This window comes from Bemisia tabaci, chromosome 8 (genome assembly GCF_918797505.1).
Source record: "Bemisia tabaci chromosome 8, PGI_BMITA_v3".
Taxonomy (NCBI): Eukaryota; Metazoa; Arthropoda; class Insecta; order Hemiptera; family Aleyrodidae; genus Bemisia; species Bemisia tabaci.
The window spans coordinates 12,983,154-13,003,923 of NC_092800.1; the positions used below are offsets into that span (position 1 = coordinate 12,983,154).

The following is a 20,770-nucleotide window of genomic DNA, read 5'->3' on the forward strand; positions in this document are numbered from 1 at the left end:
ATTTTGCAATAATTGAATATTACTTACAAAAATTCTCAAGAAAAACTGTTGTTTGGTTTTCTGTGAAAAGAATAAATATATATGATAATGTATATGAGTAATGATAAAAAATATATATGAGTAGAGAATCATACATAATGGAATTGCTATAGATTATAGCCATCGAAATATGTTCGGTCGACACAACTGAATCAAATTAATTTTGGTAACATCTCGTGTCAAGACTGAAAATCTATTTCACGCAGGGAGGAAGCTCATATTCAGGAAACGATTTTTTTGTCCTTCACCCAACATAAAATTATTGAGAAAAGTATTTCCTTCGCTGCAGTCAATACCTCTTTTCGATGAACAATGGAGTAATTTTTGAGCCCTCCCTGCAAATGTTAAACAGGATGTTTCCAAAACTCCTGAAAAGTTATTAAAAAGTATGATTTAGAAAACCAATTGTGGATATTTTTAGAATGAAAAGTACGTGAAAAATTATTTAAATAACTACCACTTTCTTAAGACCGTTCCAGCATTTTTTCCAACCTTAAAAATATCAGACAACCAAATCAACAGGCTGATTATTGAAATTGACAGATAGGGCTGCAGACAAAGGAAGGGAAAATAGAGCAATTCGATTGATGGAAGCGGATGGTTGCAATTGACAAAGGGGGTAAGCAATAGACTATTACTGTCGGCAGCCCAGATACATTTACCCCCCTATATTTACCCCTACCCCATGACCCTATATTTACAAGTTGTACATCATAGTTCTCCTTAGCCCATAACATCCACCCGTTTCAAGCAGGGCCGGATTAAGGGGGTGGCCATACGGGCCGCGGCCCATGGCGGCAAATTTAGGGGGCGGCAAATTTTGCAGTCTTTTTAAATATAGGTATAGAAAAAATCGGATTCAGAAAAAAATTACAAACGAGAAAATGGGACAAAATCTCTCATTTCCTAAGATTACAGAAATTTCTAATTTTGTCGTTCGGTGGTACAAGAGATAGCACTTTTAATTAGTCGAGTTAAGAGAGAAACCAAACACGCAATTCGGCCTGGAGCGGCGTGGCGCAGAGAGCAATGATGACGAGGACTTGAGATGAAAAGGAGTAGCCCTCGGTGCGGCGGTTGGCATGTAAAACATACTAGGGGCTTATGGGGCTGCTTCGCAGCCCCTTATTTTTCCTGTACACTTTTCACTTTCACATGTTTTTTTTTTTATTTATTTTCATTTAATTTTCTGTTTTGTCCTTGAATCGGGTCTAATTATTTTTTTGAGAGAATAAATATAACAAATGTTTTCAAAAATTGTAATTTTATTTAGTAAACTTTAAACTAAAATTTTGTTTTAATCTTCATACAAAATTATTTTTTAGGTTTTACATTTTTTTTCAAACTAATTTTAAAGGAGATTTTTTTAAATTTTTAAATACTTTGCTTTTTTTTCTATTAAAGTGTTGATTCTTCTTTTGTCATTTCTGTCCTGCTTTTCTTCCTATATTTCCTACAACTTTGCTCTTCTTCTTTCCTCCTTTTGTCTTTTCTTTTTTTGCTTCTTCTTTTTCTTCTTCAGTAGCTGTTCCTTCTGGTTCTTCTTCTTTTTCTACTCCTGTTTTAACTTCATCTAATTTTTCCGCTTTTTCTTCTTCGTTTTTTCCATGTTCAGTCTGCTTTCTGGTTTCCGTATTTGCTGGTATGTTATCTTTTTCTTGTTTCGTTATCTTGCTATTCCACATATAAGTCAGTTGTTTATTACCCATGTATGTTCCTAGCTTAACTTGTTTGATAAAAATGGTTTTTCCCAAGTCTTCGTGTTCAATTTCATTGGTAGCTTCGTTCCACAGGATTATGTCAATCTGGAAAATGTTAAAATATGATTTAATAATGTTTCTTTTTTTTTGTCATGTAACATTTTTATCAGTATTCCAAGCTTTCATATCCAATCGTTTAAACTTATTTAATTTCATTTAATTTTTTCTTTTAATAGAACATCCTCTCTCTGCTGCTTTTGAAATGTAATTTTTCAATTTTTTTGTCGTTTGTTAATTGTCAGTGGTGTTTTTTTGGTGTTTAGACTCTCCGCCTCGTTTCCCATTCCACAATTGCGCTACTTAATAATTTTTCTTCTTTCTTACCCCGTTGCCCTTTGAGTCTTTAATTTTTGCTGTTCTTTTTTTCATGGTTCCAGTTTTTGTTTGTAAGTTTTGTTCTTCTTCTATCTCACCAATAATACCTGTAACATCTATTTAAAGCAAGAGGAATAAACATATGGATAGTATATATCTAGTAGTATATATTTAATAGTATTTGTGTTTTGTTACCTTAAGGCACGACTGGTTTAACTTGTCTGAAATCGCCGCTAAATAATATAACTTTGCCACCGAAGGGGGCGTGTTCCAGATGCTTTGATTCATTTTTCATTATATTCCTGAGGAGTTTGTCTATGCATTCCATAGAGGCGGCGGGAATGATTGATGCTTCATCTATTAAGATTAACGAAGCTTTACGCAATATATCTGCTTTTTCAGAGTTCAACTCAATTGCAAATTCTGATGATAGAAGGAGTACTTGATGTTCTTTTATCCATGGCAATGTTATCAATGAATCGTATGCTAAAATCTTGACAACTTTGAGTATTGTCGATCATTGTCGATGCTTTTTTGTAAACGTTTGAATAAGGATTATGAGACAGAATATTACCTAACGAAAGAAGAAATTTCTTCTTTTAATTCATTATTTTCGTCGCGTGCAGTACGAACATTCAAAGATGTAGACGTGTCAACTATATACAGCTGTCCGTAAACTGGAGATTCTTCATTGGGGGGCAAAAGGTCAGAAATGTATCTAAAATTAAAAAATAAAATTTAGAGATGAGTGATAAAATAATAACAACACTATTAAACAGAATTTTAAGTCTTATTATTTTCTCTGAACTGTTTATTTTTAAAATGTTTAAAAACAAAACGGAATAGACAAAGTCCAAATAGTAACTAACAGAGGAGGAAAGATTCAAATGCAGTATCCGGAATGCAGCTGCATTCCGGATGCGTTAAGGGGTGGGAAGGAGGGAGGGACGGACTGAGAAACTGAAAAAAGTACGTCACGTAACGGTAAATATTAAATAAACTTACCTATATATGGATCCTTGAACTTTAAAGCAATAAGGTCCATCACCCGGAATATCAATTCGATTTGCAGAGAAAGAGGCAAAAGCAACAGCACTATTATAATTTCTGATATGCTTTATGAAATTTGGAGAATATAAAAATAATGATTTCAAATCGGTATTTGTCCGAATACTCGGTAAAGAAATTAAGCCATTTTGGCAGCAGTTATTAAAATGACCATTGGACATTTCACCCTGAAAATGGCGAGCATCACAATGATGACAAATTATATTCATTGAACCGACTGAAAATTTGGTAACCAAATTTTCATCAAAGTTCTGATCATCAATTTTATACTTCCGAAATGAAGAAATGAAAATTTGATTTTCTATACTAATAACAGAGTTAAGTTCTTGCTTCACTAAACGAACATGCGAAGAATTCTGGAAAACGCGACCACGTTTTGGAGGACGACCGCCTCGGTCATTGAAAATTTCACTCATAACAACTGTTAAATTTAAAATTAAAATTAGTAAAAATTATTATTATTTTAACAAAATCATAACTGAAAAGTTCAATTTTTAAATTAAAAAAAATAAATCAGAAGAAAAAGGATGAAATGAAAATGGAAATTAATAATAAACATATTTATACACATAGAAAAGAAACAGCGTGAAAAGTTCTGATCGGAAATGAGAAAAAAAACTTGGAGGTTATTGACTTAATGAGGAAAAATTGGCAATATGAAAAAGATGGAACCAATCATGAAAAACCGTAAAAAAAAAAATGCGGGAAAAGAAAAATGTAAGTTGATGGCAGTTGCGTGTTGGAAGTAACCTCACTTAATGATGATTGTTGAATGAAAACAGCTGATAAAAAGACAGCAAACAGTAAAGTAAGATGCGTAGCAACAAAACTTTTCCGAAAAACAAAAAACAAAAAACCCCCACTTCCCCTCATCCAATTTATGAGTTTTTAGGGATTTAAAAATCGGGGACGAACCCCAGAAAATAATTTATAGTTTTCCCGAAGCATTGAGAACAACACCTTTCAAATGAACCAACGCCCCTCGCAATTAGTACAGTGGTTGATTCACAATTTCATTCTATTTTTCAATTTATATATTAAGATTAGCGCCTACCAGACGGCATGAATACTTCACGCATTGCGTTAAATACAGTGCGGTCAGCGCGAAACGCATAGCGCCTACAAGGCTGCGTGAATACTTCACGCATTGCGTCAAACACAGTGCGGTCAGCAGCGGTCAGCGTGGAAGCGCTTAGCGCCTACAAGACTGAAGGAATACTTCACGCATTGCGCCAAACACAGAGCGGTCAGCGCGGCGTGGTGGCGGAAGTTGAAATTATTAAGCCACATTTATGTTTGTTCTTGCATAATTTTTACGTTCATTTCTTACTAATGGAAGGCCTTGTTCACACAGAGGTAGGTTTACGGAACTTAATTCTCGCGCAAAGTTCTATGAACTTTTGCTAGTAGTGTTGACACGGCTTTCGCAAAAAATGTGTCCGACACGAGTAAACGCGTTGTATGTACCTCTCCCTCTCCGGCACGTTCACTTGATGGTTTTTATTGATGTTTCAAAACGAATGAGAAGGGGCGGCAAAATACAGGTGGCCCATGGGCGGCAAGCAGGTAAATCCGGCCCTGGTTTCAAGAAAAATGATCGCTTAGTTTTCCCTTCGCCTTCTCTTTCTATAGATTTATTCATAAAGGTCAATAATCAGCCCAATAATCAGATAGTTTTCAAGAGTTTTTTCAACTTGTTTGTCCTTAAATTTTACCGTTTGGGGCGATTACTGCTTATCTCTCTGTAAGAACACAGATGGTCTCATAAAACATAAATTCTAATTTCCTTTCAAAATTGGTTTTTTTTGTCTAACACTGGAAAAAAAGTCGCTTGGATCTAGAGTCCAGACTGTTGAAAACAGTGACAAGAAAAAATACTCTTGATTCTATCGGATTTTTGCTTGAATCATAAAGAAATCGGTCCTCGATTTAAGCAAAAATCCGATTGAATCAAGAGTATTTTTTCTTGTCAATTTTTTTAAGAGTCTAGACTCTAGATTCAAGCAACTTTTTCCAGTGAATCTATCAGTTTTTTTTTAAAAAAATAGAACAAATTGTTTAACTTTTGTTGCCGCGAGGGGTTTTCCACGATGTTTCAACCCCTGGATTGAGCGCAGAGTAGCAAGAGGGGAGGGAAAATAAAGTCGCAGCTTGGAACTCTGGAAAATTCTCTGAGTGGCTAAATCCTTGTCGGCGGTTTTTAATTAAGAGCGAAAATAATTTCGGGATGGCTCCGGAGTCGTCGGTGGACTGGAGGGCGGGGCGCTGGAGACGTCAGCGAAGCGACGACGTCAGCTGCAAGATCTCAGGGCGACTTAACCAAGACGCCCGCCGCTGCGTCGTCCCGCCATTCAAACTTGTTGCCGAACTTAAAGTTCCAGCCTCGCTCCGAACATTTTCTGAGAAATTCTCCTTCGCAAAGGGCACAATTATATAGAGTACCTTTATAGGAAGAGTATGGAAAACTCGACAATAAGGTCATGTAGCTCTTGGGGCCCAAAAGGGCAGCCGACCTATGAACTCGAATTATCCAGGGGTACAAATTTTCAAAGTTCAACTATTTACACTGACCAAAAATTATAAAAGCACGTATGAAACCTTGATTTACCTTATATTTTCTCAGTTTCAAAGTTTTAATCCTTACAGACGCTTTTTTGTAATGGGCTGTCGGCCATATTGAGTAATCTTCCAAATGCATAGGTTGGCAGGGGCACTTTTCTAGTGATTTTCATTTTTCACGTTGTCGCCCTTTTGGGCCCTAGGAACTACATACATCGAGTTATCCATACTCTCCCTATAAAGGTACTCTACAATTATTATACTCTCGTGCTAAGGAAAAACGCCCTATGAACCTTCAAGTGTTGCCAAATTTCCATGTATAAAACATGAATTTTCTGGTGAACTTGGGAATATTATTCGTCCAATTTTTCAGACAACGTTGTTTGCAATTTCACCTAAAGTTCCTGAAGATTCCAAGGAAAAATATTCATAACTCTCCTCAATAATGAACATTTTACTGCAGGAAATCTAGCAACTCTCGAATGTTCATACGGCGTTCTTCCTTAGCACGGTACTGTAGGAGACTGGCATAGAGAAAAAAAAGGAGGTGTTTGCATTTCGGGCATCTTGGAATTTTTCATAGAGTATCTATAGCTTTGATGACGTCATTGGGTACAGCGACGTTTTTATCCTGTCGATTTTCTTGGAAGTGGTGTAATTTAAGGGAAAAAGTCATTCTATAAAAAGTGCTTGAAATTATATAAAGAGTTGATTTAAGTAAAAAAATCGGACATTATGGTCCGTTTTTACAGCGTCAACATAACCCTCAACGAGCGTCTTGTTTACATTGATGACGTAGGTGGGTACAAATCCTCAAGATGCAAACACCTCCTTTTTTTTCTCTATGGGAGACTGGCACTCTGGAAAGGTATGTATTTCGTATTTTTTCCAGAATTTCAAAATCAAATATCGATGACTAAAGTGGAATACCGCACGTATCTCCATTGCGGCGTTTCAAAATCTCCGCCCCTAGTTTATTTTCTCGAGAAGGAACAAGTCAATTTTACAGCTTGAAATTTATACAACATATCCTGCTAATGCATGGAGAGGTAAAATCAAGGAAGTATTCAAGAAATTACGGTGACTAGTTTTACAAGAAAAAAATAAAGTATGACTGGAAGTCTAGTCAAAGTCGCAAACGAAGACAAGTGGTTTCGCACTTTAGCCATGGATATGTACTGCGTATTGGCGGTAAAATTTCAAAAATGCGTATCTCAGCTGCGGTGTGTCAAAATCTCCTCTGCTAGTTTATTTTTTCGGCGAGGACCTGTTCAACTTTACAGCTGGCTTACACGGAATGTTCTACTGACAAAGAAGAAAAATCGATGACACTTTCAAGAAATTACGTAAAAAGCCAATGATAATTGATCCGTAGTAGGAGTGGGCAAACATCGAGATACCTATCGGACTTTAGCTAAAAGACTAGTTTGACTTTGCATTTTAAAAAGAGCTTATATTTTCGTTTTCATATAACCCTGGTAAAAAATGGCAGTAGAATCTGTGTTCCAAAATACCATGGACCTACGACCGGCTGTAAGATTTCCAATAGCTTCTACAGCCGGCTACACAATTTCTTATACCCTTTTATAGCCGATGGCGACTAAGCAACTCACAGCCAGGCGATAAAGTGTATGTTAAACGTCACTAATTACGGATGCTAGGACTTAGTGAGTTTTTGGACCACTGCTTTCTTTTTGGGCCGTAGTATCTTGATTTATTTTGCGAGGGAAGCTCCCTACTTTTGATAGATGCCTGTCATTCCAAATATATTAGAGCGCCTTCAGTTTCGTATGATACTGTGCAATACCTCTGGTGTGAAAAATTTATCTCAAGCGCCGAGGCACGCTGCGGTGCGGCAGGCGGGCAGCCAGCTCGAAACGCGCATTGGCGCCTACAAACCTAACAGGAATACTTCACGCTTTGCGCAATGCGTGAAGTATCCCTGTTAGGTTTGTAGGCGCCAGTGCGTCGCCGCTCCGCTTTGTGTTAGGCTCTAATAATTAGTCTGGTGGAGTCAGCGTTATTCAACTCATGATTTTTAAATTTTTGCACATCCTGTATCTTCGTGCATCGTACCATCGTATCTACAAGTTATCTTTTGCTTTGTTTATTGATTATTTATGAAATTATTAAAAAGTGTAGAGGTCCATTACGAATAAAAATCTAAATGTACAATTATAAGTTTGTTCGTAAGTCTAATCTGAGCCAAATTAATAATTTTATTGTAGATCTAGGGTCATTGCCATTAGTACTTTTCTATCAAGCGTTGGTGACTCGCAAATTACCGGTGACCGCTAAGTGCCCGACTCACTACACATTACCAGCTGGGGAAACGGAGCATTATTTGTACTTTATTTTGCAATTAAGAACTACAATGTCAGGCTCCGTTTTTAGACAGCGTATGTACTATTAGTTTCCTTATGCAGAATTACTAAAATTATATCCAAAATCCTCCAAAAATTATAGTTCTTGATTGCAAAATGTAGTCCAATTGTAACTATAGAGGTAATTTTCTTATGGGAAAATATGGCCAACCATTTTAATTTCACTTTTGCTTGACCTTATTAAATATTTTAAGGCATCATGCATGCATACAGCGCAAACTTGAGTTAGTTAATATATTCAAACTACATTATTTTTACTGTCGCTTGGCGACCCTGCTTTATCGGCGTTTCCATTATGTCCTGTCAAAAGATGGAGAACCTCATTCGTCATAACTCACTCTACCTAACAGGCTTGACATCATTCACTCATAGAGGCCTGAAACATAGTGAATGGTGCTTTTGAATATTATTAATTAAAACCGATTGAGCCACGAAGTTTACGTGGGCATCTAACTAATACTTGGAGTATCTGTGCATACTATTTTCATCTCAATCCTTTTCGTGTAGAGGAACTGTGCCACTTTCTGATTGGTCTGTGATTTTCACGCTTTCGTGGGGCCCTGGCAAAATGTAAACAAGATGGCGACGAAGTTCAAGACCTGAAAAGAAATTTTGAAGTCAACTTCTGAAAAGAAAACTATGCAATCATGTCTCCGTAGGCCTCGACGGATATTTTTCCGGAGAAGCAGACCTCTTTATAAACATCATTTATTATTCCTTCGAAAACACAAATTCCTTTAGGTCGGGGTCGTGTTAAATTTGGTTCCTAGCAGATTGATTGTTGAAATTGATAGACAAAGCGATAGACAAAGAAGACATATCGACGGTGAAACTACCAAACCACGTATCTCGGTTTGCGACGTCGCAGACTTCCTGTCATACTTTATTTATTAAATGAAAAACTACTTAACGTCTAGTCTTGAAAATTTCTGTGATTTTTCCTCTTTGTGCGGAGAAAATTCTGTGAAAATTTCAAGGAATGATATTGATTTGGTCGACTTCAAAAAAATAAAATGCGAGCGTAGATTTTTAAACACCGCAAATGAGATACGTGGTTTGGTAGTTTCACCGTCGATATGGACTGAGATGTACAACTGTAACTGCCGTATCGGGTAATTTAGCATTTTGTGAGTTCTCGCACACTTATTTTACAGCCAGAATGTTAAATCAACTTCACTTTTTTTTCGGTGTAAGTTACATCATAGATATAAATATATAAAAATAACATTAAAATCATATTCTATAACACGATAGCCACTAAATCAGTCTATTATCTACCAGTTACTAGACCGGCAACCGCGCGCGCAGGGGCCAAAGCCCAGAGGGATATTTTCCTTATTTTCCCGTCCCCCTTTTCGCCGGCGTAATTAATGGGTTTTCTTCGTGCAGCGCTCGTCGTAGCCCCGGCGAGTGGGGGGGGGGGGGAGCCCAAGGGCGGAGCAGCGGTGCGCACAAGCGCATCAGGGGACCTTTTTATCGAATCGGGCGGTCGGGGGAGGGGAGCGGGTCCATTGTTCCGCGGTGGCGCCCCGATCCGGGGCCCCTCCCCCTTTCGCGCACCCGAGTTGTCCACCACCTCCGTGGGCCATGTCGCCGGCAAAGCCCCCCCCCCCCCCCTCTCGTCGAGGGAGAGTATTCAGCGATGTCGGATTGGAGGTTGGTGTTGATTAGCCCGACGGGGATCGATAAGGGACCGACGATAGGTAAATGGGTCAGCGGGCTAGATATTGAAATTGATAGACAAGGCAATACTGCTCTGCGGACCGATTATTGAAGTTGATAGACAAAGCTGTAGACAAAGAGGACAAAAGATATATGGAGGGGTCCTATTGGTGGAAGCGGGTGGTTGCAATGGACAAAGGAGGTAGGTTTAGACTAAGTAACGACAACCCACGAGGTACCCGATAGTTAGTCCATAGTCTATGAAAACTACCCATTTCAACCGATAGGATCGCTCTATACTTCTTATGTCTTCTTTGTCTACAGTTTTTTCTATCAATTTCAATGATCGGCCAGTTGCTAAGGAAGAACGCCCTATGGTCCTTCAGGCGTTGCCAAATTTCCTTCGTAATCATCAAATTTCGGGATTTGTAATATTTTTCCTTCAATTTTTCCGATAAGTTTGTTTTCAATGGAGGTGTTGCATGTGTGAGGAATTGGCGATTTGACTGTTGATTCTTACGTAAAAGTTCGCGAGAAACACGATGGTGCCACTGGTTTTTTCTGAAATCAACTATCAAGCTCAAAAAAAGCTCTCAAGTTGAGGCCAAAATGGAGGGGATATCCAACGCTATCCTGAGAGTCCACCTTTACATCAAGACGAACTCTCCATGCAAAGATAGGGAGCGCATATATTAGCAGTGATCAAAATATGACTGCGAGCTGCGTCCAAAATTCACCGATTTTTGCCCGTGATTAGAAAAAAAACCTTCGGATACATTTTTAGAGAATACTCGATCATAGAGAATTCCGCGAAAATAACTGAGTTTTTTTTAATTACGTTAATCAGACAATCGTTAGAAAAGTAAAATGAGACAAAAAATCTGCAACGTCACAATGAAACTAATCCGGTGGAATCGATGTATATTTGCAACCAGACTTGACACAAAATGCTGCGCCTTCATCGAAAGCTTACTTCCACATCCAGCAACTATTCTAACTCTCCGGAGCTAAAATTGCCTATACGGCGAAATGAAGGGATTTTGAACGAGTCCGGTGCGACCTCCAACTCGGAAGTCTGAATGAGGGTTTTGCACCGCGCTGTGCCGTTGCGCTTTCTTCGAGGGTGTGTTTCGACTTCGAGCAACTATTTTAACTCTCCGGAGATCAGATTGCCTATGCGACAAAATAAAGGGATTTTTAATAAGTCCGGTGGAATCTACAATTTGAAATGCACTATTAGACATAGTATGAATTTAATTTGTTAAGATTTTCCCCTCTGGTGGAAAAATACTGATAGTATTCAAGTACGCAATTTTCAAAGGACATAATCCTCAAGATCTGGTTGCAATATTCACTCTCTAGAGTCTCCGTGTTGTGGGCTTTGTCCACCAGAGGTTAAATCTAATCTATAATCCTCAAAGCCGACCAAAGGTCCTCGCTTGAAATTCTAGTTAAGGCGTTGACGAATACCATGTGCAATGTAGGTACATGTTCCTCTAAAATTTTATTTTATATAGGTATTTGCACTTCTGAGGCGAGTCTCGACACACTTCCTTTGCGCTATGCATTTCTCACCTTTGGGGTTTGCGCTTTTGGAAATTTGCATTTTATGGTACCGTCCTTTTTAATATGCAGTTTGATTACCAGGGTCGTAAAATTTCCCCTCGGCCATTTTATTTTTACTGAAAAGATATTAACGGGTTTCTAACTGAGGATTTTGCAGATTTTTCTCCTAAAACGCAAATATTAGCAGACTTTTTAACAAATATTTTATAGTGATATTCTTGTCAGAAATTTCATCATCTGAGAAGAAAATTCTGGTGGAAAAATCCAAAATTTAGCGTCACCTGTTTTAAAATCGGCCCTTAAGCTCAAAAAGGGAACAGAGACTGAATACACGGTTCATAGAACACCCAATAATAATAATATGTTCGACACTTTTACTAATGTGTATACTGCCGTGCTGAGGGAAAACGCCGTATGAACATTCGAGAGTTGCCAAATTTCCTTCGATAAAATGTTTATTTTTGAGGAAAGTTCTGAATATTTTTCCGATAAATTTTTAAGAACTTTCGGTAAATTTGCAAACAAACTTATCTGAAAAATCGAAAGAAAAATATTTACAAATTTTCCTAAAAATTCGTGATTTACCGAAGGAAATTTGGCACCGCCCGAAGGCTCATACGGCTTTCTTCCTCAGCACGGCAGTATATAGCGCGAGTGACAAAGTTGATTCACGTGAGCAACAGCGCAAGAGACGCAATGACCTAACAATCAACGCAGCGTGAAATGCCGAAGCAGAATTGCGTTAAACTATTTGGTTTGTGTCACAGCCGCAGTTCGGAGCGTTTAGAAAAGAGGGATTACGTTGTCATCCAGTCAAATACCAAAACTCGGATTTGTTGGGGTGGTTTTCTTGAATCTGAAAAAAGACATACTTCATCTCTCCCTCTCTCCTTCTCCCGGCGCGAGGGTTCGAAGGTCTTGAGATCTTACACAAGGCACCGTAGCGCTTGTCAGTAACCACACTTAAATACATGAGGGGGAGGGTGTGTGTGAAAGAGAGAGAGAGAGGGGGGGGTAAAAATAGTGGAGAGAGCAACTCATGAGGGCTGAAGGACAAGTTGATGATGGAAGAAGACGGTTGACGAGGACAAGTGAAACAAGACAGTCAACATGTCTCATGTTGTCAGGTTGAGAAGCTCTCAATTTTTCTTACGGGGAATTGGTGATCTTTTGGGCGAAGAGAATCGAATAAAAAATGATTCATAAGAGGAGACAGTACAAAGCAATAGAGATCGGAAGGTTAGATTCGACCTCTATTTACCTATATCAGTACCCTATAGAGCCAAAAGGTATACCGACTAGCAAAATCATCAACTATCACTTAATTTTTACCCTAGTTTAGTGGCTCCTTGAAAGCCTAAACATTAGCGGTTGAGAATTTTGAGAAACTTTGACTGAAATGGATTCTTATAGTAAATGAACCATCTTCACTAAAGTTGGGTAAAATGGACAACTTGGATAAAGAAGTGACATGTCCAGCACCTAATTTTTAACTGACATATACAAGAGAAAACGGGTCGCCAAGACTAAAAAAAAACAAAACTTAAAGCTTGGGACGTTTTGGGGCAGTTTTAACCCCCTTCTCGACCAGGAAAAATATATTTAAGCATTAAGCAAGTAGAAAAATCGATGTAAGTATTAACCTTACTTTTTGCAACCACTAAATGGTGGTCTAGGTATTTTGATTCTCAGAATTTTTCATATATTCTGTTTTCTGGTCAAGGCTGGAGTTGAAAGCACCCCAAAACGTCCCAAGTTTCATGTTTTGTTGTCTTTTGGCCTTGATTACCTGTTAATCTTGTGTTTTTTAGTTATGGTATTCGGGCTATTTTGGTGTGCTTTCGTCATCTAATTTGTATAATCATTTACATACGAGTTTTTCGCTAAATCGAGTAGTTTCAGCTATCAAGTATTAGGGGTGAAAAATCAAACGCTGCAGTGCGCACCCGCCAAGAATTGGACGTATTTCAACCAAACGGAACTATGTGCATTATGACGTGAACCCTGTTGTTCCTACATTCTAGTGGGTCTCAGAGCTCATGTCTTAATGCACGTAGTTCCGTTTGGCAGAAATGCGTCCAATTAATAATTCAGGCCCGCCGAGCTGAATCGACAAGTCAGTCTTGGGCAAAATGGTTCCCCGGGAACAATCGAATTTGTTTTGGGCGCATCGCCATGGTTTTATCGAACGCGGCGCGAACGCGGGGGGGATTTCCGACTCCCTCTGCGCATGGTCCCGGGGTGGATTCAGAGCTCCACCCTTCTGCGCTCCGTCCATTTTATCGTCCCGTGTTTCACCCTCCCGTTCCAACACCTCCACTTTACGCCCCTCGAAAGTCAACGTTTGTTGCCTCGACTTATATTGAATTTTATGCGTGGCAGACGCTAAATTGGAAAGTTCGTACGCTGGGAACTAAGTGTGAACCCTGGTTCGCCGCCGATTAAATCTTGGAGTTTAATCAAACTTTAGGGGTGAACTTTCGCCTGTTCGCTCGTCGCCTGAAGGAAGTGATTCGTGATCATCGGAAAGGTTTTCAAAGTTGAGCGGCCTCAAATCGTAGCTCATCGCTCATCAAGGTTATGAGTTTCAGGAGAGCGAATGTTGAGAAGCGAGGGGAAAAAATCAGCTCATTCGAGTTTAAAGGCTATGCTCTGTTTGGGGCCAGCCCTGAAAAGTATACCACCAGAAAAAATCAAAAAGTTTATTAAAAAGTTTAAAAAAATGATATCCTCGTTGAGGAGAATGCTAATGAACCCAACCAATTAAAAGCCGACAGTTGAATTGACGTTGCGAGGCGATTAAAGCTGGATTCAGCCGATCAGCAAATGCCAATTCCATCACCTGGCTACGTCATCAGAGCCCGCCAACAGCATCTTTTCAACCGGTCCCAATTTACGACTTTTTCAAAGCGAGGTTTTTTTGCTACTTGAGGTTTTTAAAAATCTGAAATGATTTCAAAATGCTAATTTCTGTAGGTACTTTCAGAAAATAAATGGGTCAGTTGCGCTGGTCTTCGAATCGTGTTTTGATGTTTGATGCTTGCAGATCAGCTAAAATAATACGGTCTGTTCAAACAGCAACTCTCTTCGTTCAATATTAACCGAGATATCGCGCTTTGAATAATACGTTTGATGACGGTATCAGTGGCGTGGCGCGAAATGCGATAAATCGATTGTTATGCTATTTAAACCTATGGAAAAGGATCGATAAACAGGGTGTTCGCAGCGAACGCCTTAATAATCGACTCTTTACCATGCGTTTAAATGGCAGAACAATCGATATATCGCAAAGCACGCCACGCCACTGGACGGTATCCACCGCGGTGGTGGCATCCCTGGTTTCATATACCGTCACCTTCCAGGCAAAGTCTCACAAGCGCCATGCGACGTTTAAAAATTTCCACCGCCATTTTATTTCTTTACTGAGAAATTGTTGGTTGAATCTGTTTGGAAATTTCACTAAATTTTATCGGCAGCACAAAGAAAATTCAGTGAAATTTTCGGACAGTTTCGTCGAACAATTTCTCTGTGAAAAAATAAAATGGCGGCGGAAATTTTTAAACGTCGCATGGCGCTTGTGCGATACTTTGCCTGGAAGGTGACGATACCTTGATTCCATCCGAGTTTCATGTTAAGTAACCTGTGAAAATTTGTGTCCCACTCTCCCACTGATTGATGAAAGCAAGGTGGAAGAAACCAAGGGTGTCACTACCGCAGTGCGGATGATGTCAGAGACCGAATTTTTCAAAATGAGATATCTCGGCTAATAATTATTGAACGTAGAAAGTTGCTCTTTGGAAGGATCTTATTATTATTAGCTAATCTAAAAGAATCAAGCATCAAAACACAATTCTGTGACCAGTGCAACTAATCCATTTCAAAAAATGTGTGCCCCTGATTTATGACAAGGTGTCATTTTAGGCTTATTCAAGAGGCTTAGAAGACAAAGCGCATAAGTGTTGTTATTGAAAAAATTGAGATATTAATGATTTCAAGTTAAATTGGTCTTAAAGCATATCCTGTGAAAAATTCGCTCCCAAATTCCAATTTTCAAGTATCAAAAAGTCAATTTGAACTTTCTTTCCGTCATAGGGATCCTTGTAATTTCGTTACTTCAAACACGCATATCTCGAAATAGCAGAAACTGCACTTATGCGCCTTGTCCTCCAACACGCAAAAAAATAGTCGGTGCTGATGACAGAACCGTCTGTCCACAGGGCTCCTGCACTTTCTTTGTTTTACTGACAGAATTTTTCTGTTGTGAGGACAGGACTTTGGTCATAAGCACAGTATATACTCTGCCACGGAGGAAAAATCTTCGTGCATGGGACCGGAAGTTGAGGTGATATGGATCTCTAAAATTTTCTGATCACGCATCCGGAAACTTGAGGTCTAGCTGCCGAAGATCGGGTCAGACATCGAGGCACTTCGGTGTGTTTCGGAGTACTTCAGATGTGTGACCCGAACCCTTCCACCGCAATCACACGCTGAATGTGGGAGCTGAATGTGGCTTGAATGTGGAAGTCATCGGCCCGATGCCTGAATTTTGCGCGTGACGCGCAAAATTCAGCAACGATTCTCAGCAACCATCGGACCAATTTTGAATTTGTCTGAACTATTCGAGTAGATTTAATACACATCTGGATGAAAATAACTCGAATTTGCTAAATTTCAGCCGTTGGGCGATGACTGTTGACTTCCACATTCAGCTGCTAAATTCAGCGTCTGATTGCGGCATAAGGTATATATCGAAGTACTTCAGATGCCTGACCCGAACTTCGGCAGCTGGACCTCCAGTTTTTAGATACGTGATCCGAAAACTTCAGAGATCCATGTGACCTCAACTTCGGGTCCCACGCACGAAGTTTTTTTTCTCCGTGTGTCCTAATAACGGAAACTTCTGTAGCTGTCACAAAGAAAATGCAGGGGCCCTGTGAACAGAACTATTTTTTTCAGTGAAGCCTCCCATTTCAAGAATTGATCAGGTCCTCAATAAGGATGCAACTTTGAAAGAAGCTCTTTTTTCGAGAATTTGGGCCTTTATAACGTACATGCCAAAAAAGCTTCGTGAGTAAAAATTTTCAACCGCTATGACGACGATGACGTTGAAAAGCGAGCGTTCCAAAATGCGAAGTAGAACACAAGGCGAGAGCTTTGCCGTCGAAACGCGGCGGTGACTCGAGAGGATGCTTGACGATGACTGACGAAAAGTGACGAGAGATGACGAGACCGCTATCAAACATCGGACGAGATCAAAGCCATATCCGGTCTAATTTTATTCCGCTCCTGCTCAATCCGGAATCTGCAACCCTCTGTTGCCACACTGTGGCGGTAAATCTTAGAAATTGACTGCGCGCTGTTTGAGCCGTATCATACCACATCAAATAGAGATTCCCAATACTTTACCTTACTCTGCAGAAATCATAAACGTAACGTGTAACGCGTGATGCATACGCTTGAGGCGCGAAACGCTTCAAGGGGTCGAACTGTGAAGCGGTCCGGGCGCGTTGAGTCCCTTTATACTGAGAGTCAAGACAACACCCTCTTATGGAGTCACAAACGGGAATAAAGATTACAGAAATTGAACGTTTTTTGTAATCTTTGATCGGCCCATTCTCAGATTCCTCTCTCCGTTCCTTCTCTCATTCCGTTTGTTCCTTGCCGAACCCATAATTCCCTGGTCCATTCCAGATTGTAATCCTTGCAATCGGCAAAAATATAATCTTTATTCCCGTTTGTGACACTGTGAAGGCCTAAAATACGGGAACCACTCAGAAATGGATTCATATTGTCTTGACTCTCAGTATAAAGGGACTTTACGGGCGCGTACCTCTAGTTATTTTCAAAATGGCTTGAGCGTCAAAACATTTTCTACCTTGTGAGCAATAGAGTACCTGTTTACGGGAGAGTATTGCCATCTCTGTGCCGCTCTCTGATTGGTTCATCAGTTTTAGGTTCTCATGGAGCTCCAAAGTTGGCCCGATGTAAACAAATCAGGCCCAGAGGAATACGTATTATCGGCTGAGAAATGAATGATAATCACACTCAAAGGTTAATTTTCGGCAAAAATATCCATTACAGGTCGATCCGAACTCAATTCAGAAGTTGATCATAGAGAAATTCCTATCACATCCAAAATCAAGTCTAGAAGTTTGTAGAACTTTGTCGTCATCTTGTTTGTTTACATTGGGCCAAACTAGGAGCGGAGGGGCTGGGGTTTCTTTCCATTGGTCCAACTTAAGGGCTCCGTGATAGCCGACCAATCAGAGAGCGGCCCACTTTTTCTGTAGGAAAAGGATTGAGATGTCAATACTCTCCCGTATGCAGGAACTCTAGTGAGCAATGGTTCATAAATGTGACCGTCCATGCACAATGCCACGTAACCAAGAATAGCAGTAAACGCGCAAATTTTTGAAATTGAATTTCCTTCAAAATTCTTCTCTTAAATGTGACTCCTTATGAACGATTCAGTTATAACAGCAAAATAAGCCTCATTTTTTAAAAATAAAAATGATTAATAAGAAAAGGGGGCTATAATAAAATGGTAAGCGCACAAAAATTCAATTTTTGGGTAATTTTCAAAATTGACGTCGTCGCTGTCTTGAGTAAAATGGAGCTTTTTCCTGCCAATTTCTATTGATTGATCAGTTTGTTTGGCCTGATCAATTAGTCTTAGAAGGGGCCGTCCCAAAATTGCGCATAACGCACTTTTTCGGCATTTTTGACCCCTCCCTCGGCCCTCCACGTAACGCCTCTATGACATAGGTCCCGATCCTTTAACATGTAAAAAAAAAAATGACGTAACGCTATTCTAGATTCTCCTTCCCCCTAGATCGTTACGTAATTTAGGGACGGCTCCAAAGATATTGCATCCGGTTTTTCTGCGACGATTCATTTTTTTTTCGCACTCCGTATGGCAGACCGTATGGCAACGATGTGCAATGGTCCCATTTTCAACGACGCTCACCCCTCCTCCCGAAAAAACAAAAATTAAGAAGTCATGGGAGAGCCGCGCGCGGCCGAAATCACACTTTCGTCGTCCGTGCGCCGGCTGCCGAAATACGGCGCTTTTTATTTTGACTCGTTTTTTTTTCTCAACGTGCATTGTTTTGATTCTTTTGAGCCGCATCGTCCTGCGATTGATTTACGGGACATCGCGGTTCCACTTCCGTGTTCCTCTTCCCGCGGTCCTTTCGCACTCTCCGACCGCGCGGTAAAAATAGAGCTTCATTTCCGGCCAACGCGTTGACACAGGTCACGGTTCCCTCCAGGGGCCGCGACCGTTTCGGCCGCGGCCATCCGCACGTCAACCAGTGGCGTGGCGTGCATTGCGATGTATCGATTGTTATGCCATTTAAACCTATGGAAAAGGATCGATAAACAGGGTGTTCGCAGCGAACACCTCAATAATCGATTCTTTACCATAAGTTTAAATGGTATAACAATCGATACATCGCAATGCACGCCACGCCACTGACGTCAACCGAGGTTGCCTTGGCTACAGACATAATATAGACTGATTTAGTGGCTAGTCATTCGATTTAATCGAACCCTAGGTTCGATTGTAAACTAGAGTCCCTTGACTTTTAGAGTCCCTTGACTTTTAGAGTCCCTTGGCTTTTAGAGTCCCTTTATACCTACAGTTACGACATCTCACTTTTGGTTGGGCTGAAAGTGGCCTGGAAAAAATCCAATTCTGATTGGTTCTCGCTCATGGAGTCACAAATGAGTGCATCAAGATGGCGATACCTCGAATGTGAACAGAAATAATGAAAGTAAAACCAAATAGTGGTTAATCAAGAGTGAATTGTTACTGTCATCGCACCAAAATGAAAATAGATTATAAATCCACTAATCAATCTAATTTTATTTAACTGCAATTTCTATGGTTAGGTTTTGATCAGTTTCGTTGATGTTGTTGTTTTTGGATGACAGACATCGCAGGATTCCTTATCCTTATCCCTTAATATCGTTCGTTTGGGTGCACGTTGGGTGCACGAAAGCCCTGTCAACACATAGCAAAAGTTAAGTTCCATAAACCTATCACTGTGTGAGCAAGGCCTTCCATTTATAGGAAATGAACGTAAAAACTATGCAAGAACGAACATAAATGTTCATTAATAATTTTAACTTTCGTCGCCGCGCCGCGCTGACCGCGACGTGTTTAGCGCAATGCGTGAAGTATTCCTTCAGTCTTGTAGGTGCTATGCGTTTCATGCTGACCGCACTGTTTTTGACGCAATGCGTGAAGTATTCATGCAGCCTTATAGGCGCTATGCGTTTCACGCCGACCGCTGCTGACTGTACTGTGTTTGACGCGATGCGTGAAGTATTCATGCGGTCTTGCAGGTGCTAATATGTGTTACAAGCCGACCGCCGCGCTGAGGGCTTCCTTTTTCATCTCAAGTCCTCCTCATCATTGCTCTCTGCGCCCCGCCACTCCATGCCAAGTTGCGTGTTTGGTTTCTCTCTTAACCCGACTAATTAAAGGCACTGTCCCTTGTATCACCGAAAGACGACAAAATTAGAAATTACTATGTTCTCATGAAATGAGAGATTTTGTCGCCGTTTCTCATTTGTAATTTTTTCTCTGAATCCGATTTTCTTTTTATACCTACATTAAAAAAATTGCAAAATTTGCCGCCATGGGCCGCGGCCCATGTGGCCACCCCCTTAATCCGGTCCTGGTCCTTCCACCGTACTTAAATATACTTAGGACGGGTCTCAACTGTACTTAAGTCCGGCTTAGCGCTTTTGATTTGCCGGTGGTGCGGTTTAAACTCATCGATGGCTGTTGCACTCCGTGTGAAAAATCCGACAAAATTCGGCCATAGCCCAGGTGTATCTGGAGCTTAAAGGGACTCTAATGTAAACGAAGGAAAGACATAAAGACGGAGCGCTAGAAGAAAAAAATGATGCAAATTCATGCAAACTCTCCGATTGGCTAGAAGATTGGCGGCGAAAACGGGACAATTTTGAAATTCAAATATAGGGCAGGAACTGAATAAAATTGCGTAAACAAAGTATTCTAGGTTGATTTTCGCTCAAATTCACTTACCCACGTATATTTCTTTAACTTCAGGTTAATTTTGGTCCGTCATCGACCGATTAATCTCATTTGGGAGTAACGGGCATCTAGGACTGTACAACACATCTTTCCCTTGAAATTTCAGATATTTTAGAAAAGATTGTAAACAAAACGGTCTAAAAATTTTGAAGAAAAATATTCACAATTTTCTGAGTAAATTCTGTTTTCACTGAAGGGAATATGGCAACGCCTGAGGGTTCATACGGCGTTCTTCCTTAGCCCAACAGAACAGCACCCCGCCCCCCGCCCCCCGCCCCCCCCCGCCTAATCCGGCCTTAGGTTAGTGGAACTCAAAAACACTCTTAACTCAATTTTTTTCGAAATTGTGG

General features: G+C 40.1%; 1 protein-coding gene across 1 annotated transcript; it reads right to left on the reverse strand.

Moving 5' to 3' along the window:
- Window positions 1-1,136: 1,136 nt before the first annotated feature.
- LOC140225226 (uncharacterized) lies at window positions 1,137-4,222 on the reverse strand. The gene is made up of 3 exons (XM_072303378.1): window positions 3,120-4,222; window positions 2,124-2,832; window positions 1,137-1,844 (listed from the first exon to the last, which is right to left on the reverse strand). Exons 2-3 carry the CDS (start codon window positions 2,166-2,168, stop codon window positions 1,461-1,463), a joined length of 429 nt encoding a protein of 142 aa, XP_072159479.1. The 5' UTR covers window positions 2,169-2,832; window positions 3,120-4,222; the 3' UTR covers window positions 1,137-1,460.
- Between the last annotated feature and the right edge of the window lie 16,548 nt (window positions 4,223-20,770).

What these genes read in the sequence shown, in the direction of transcription:
- LOC140225226 (XM_072303378.1), bottom strand. Translation starts at nt 2,168, where the DNA reads ATGAAAAAAAGAACAGCAAAAATTAAAGACTCAAAGGGCAACGGG. An exon ending in AAGACTCAAAGGGCAACGGG is followed by an intron (nt 1,845 to 2,123) that starts GTAAGAAAGAAG and finishes AACATTTTCCAG; the next exon opens with ATTGACATAATCCTGTGGAA.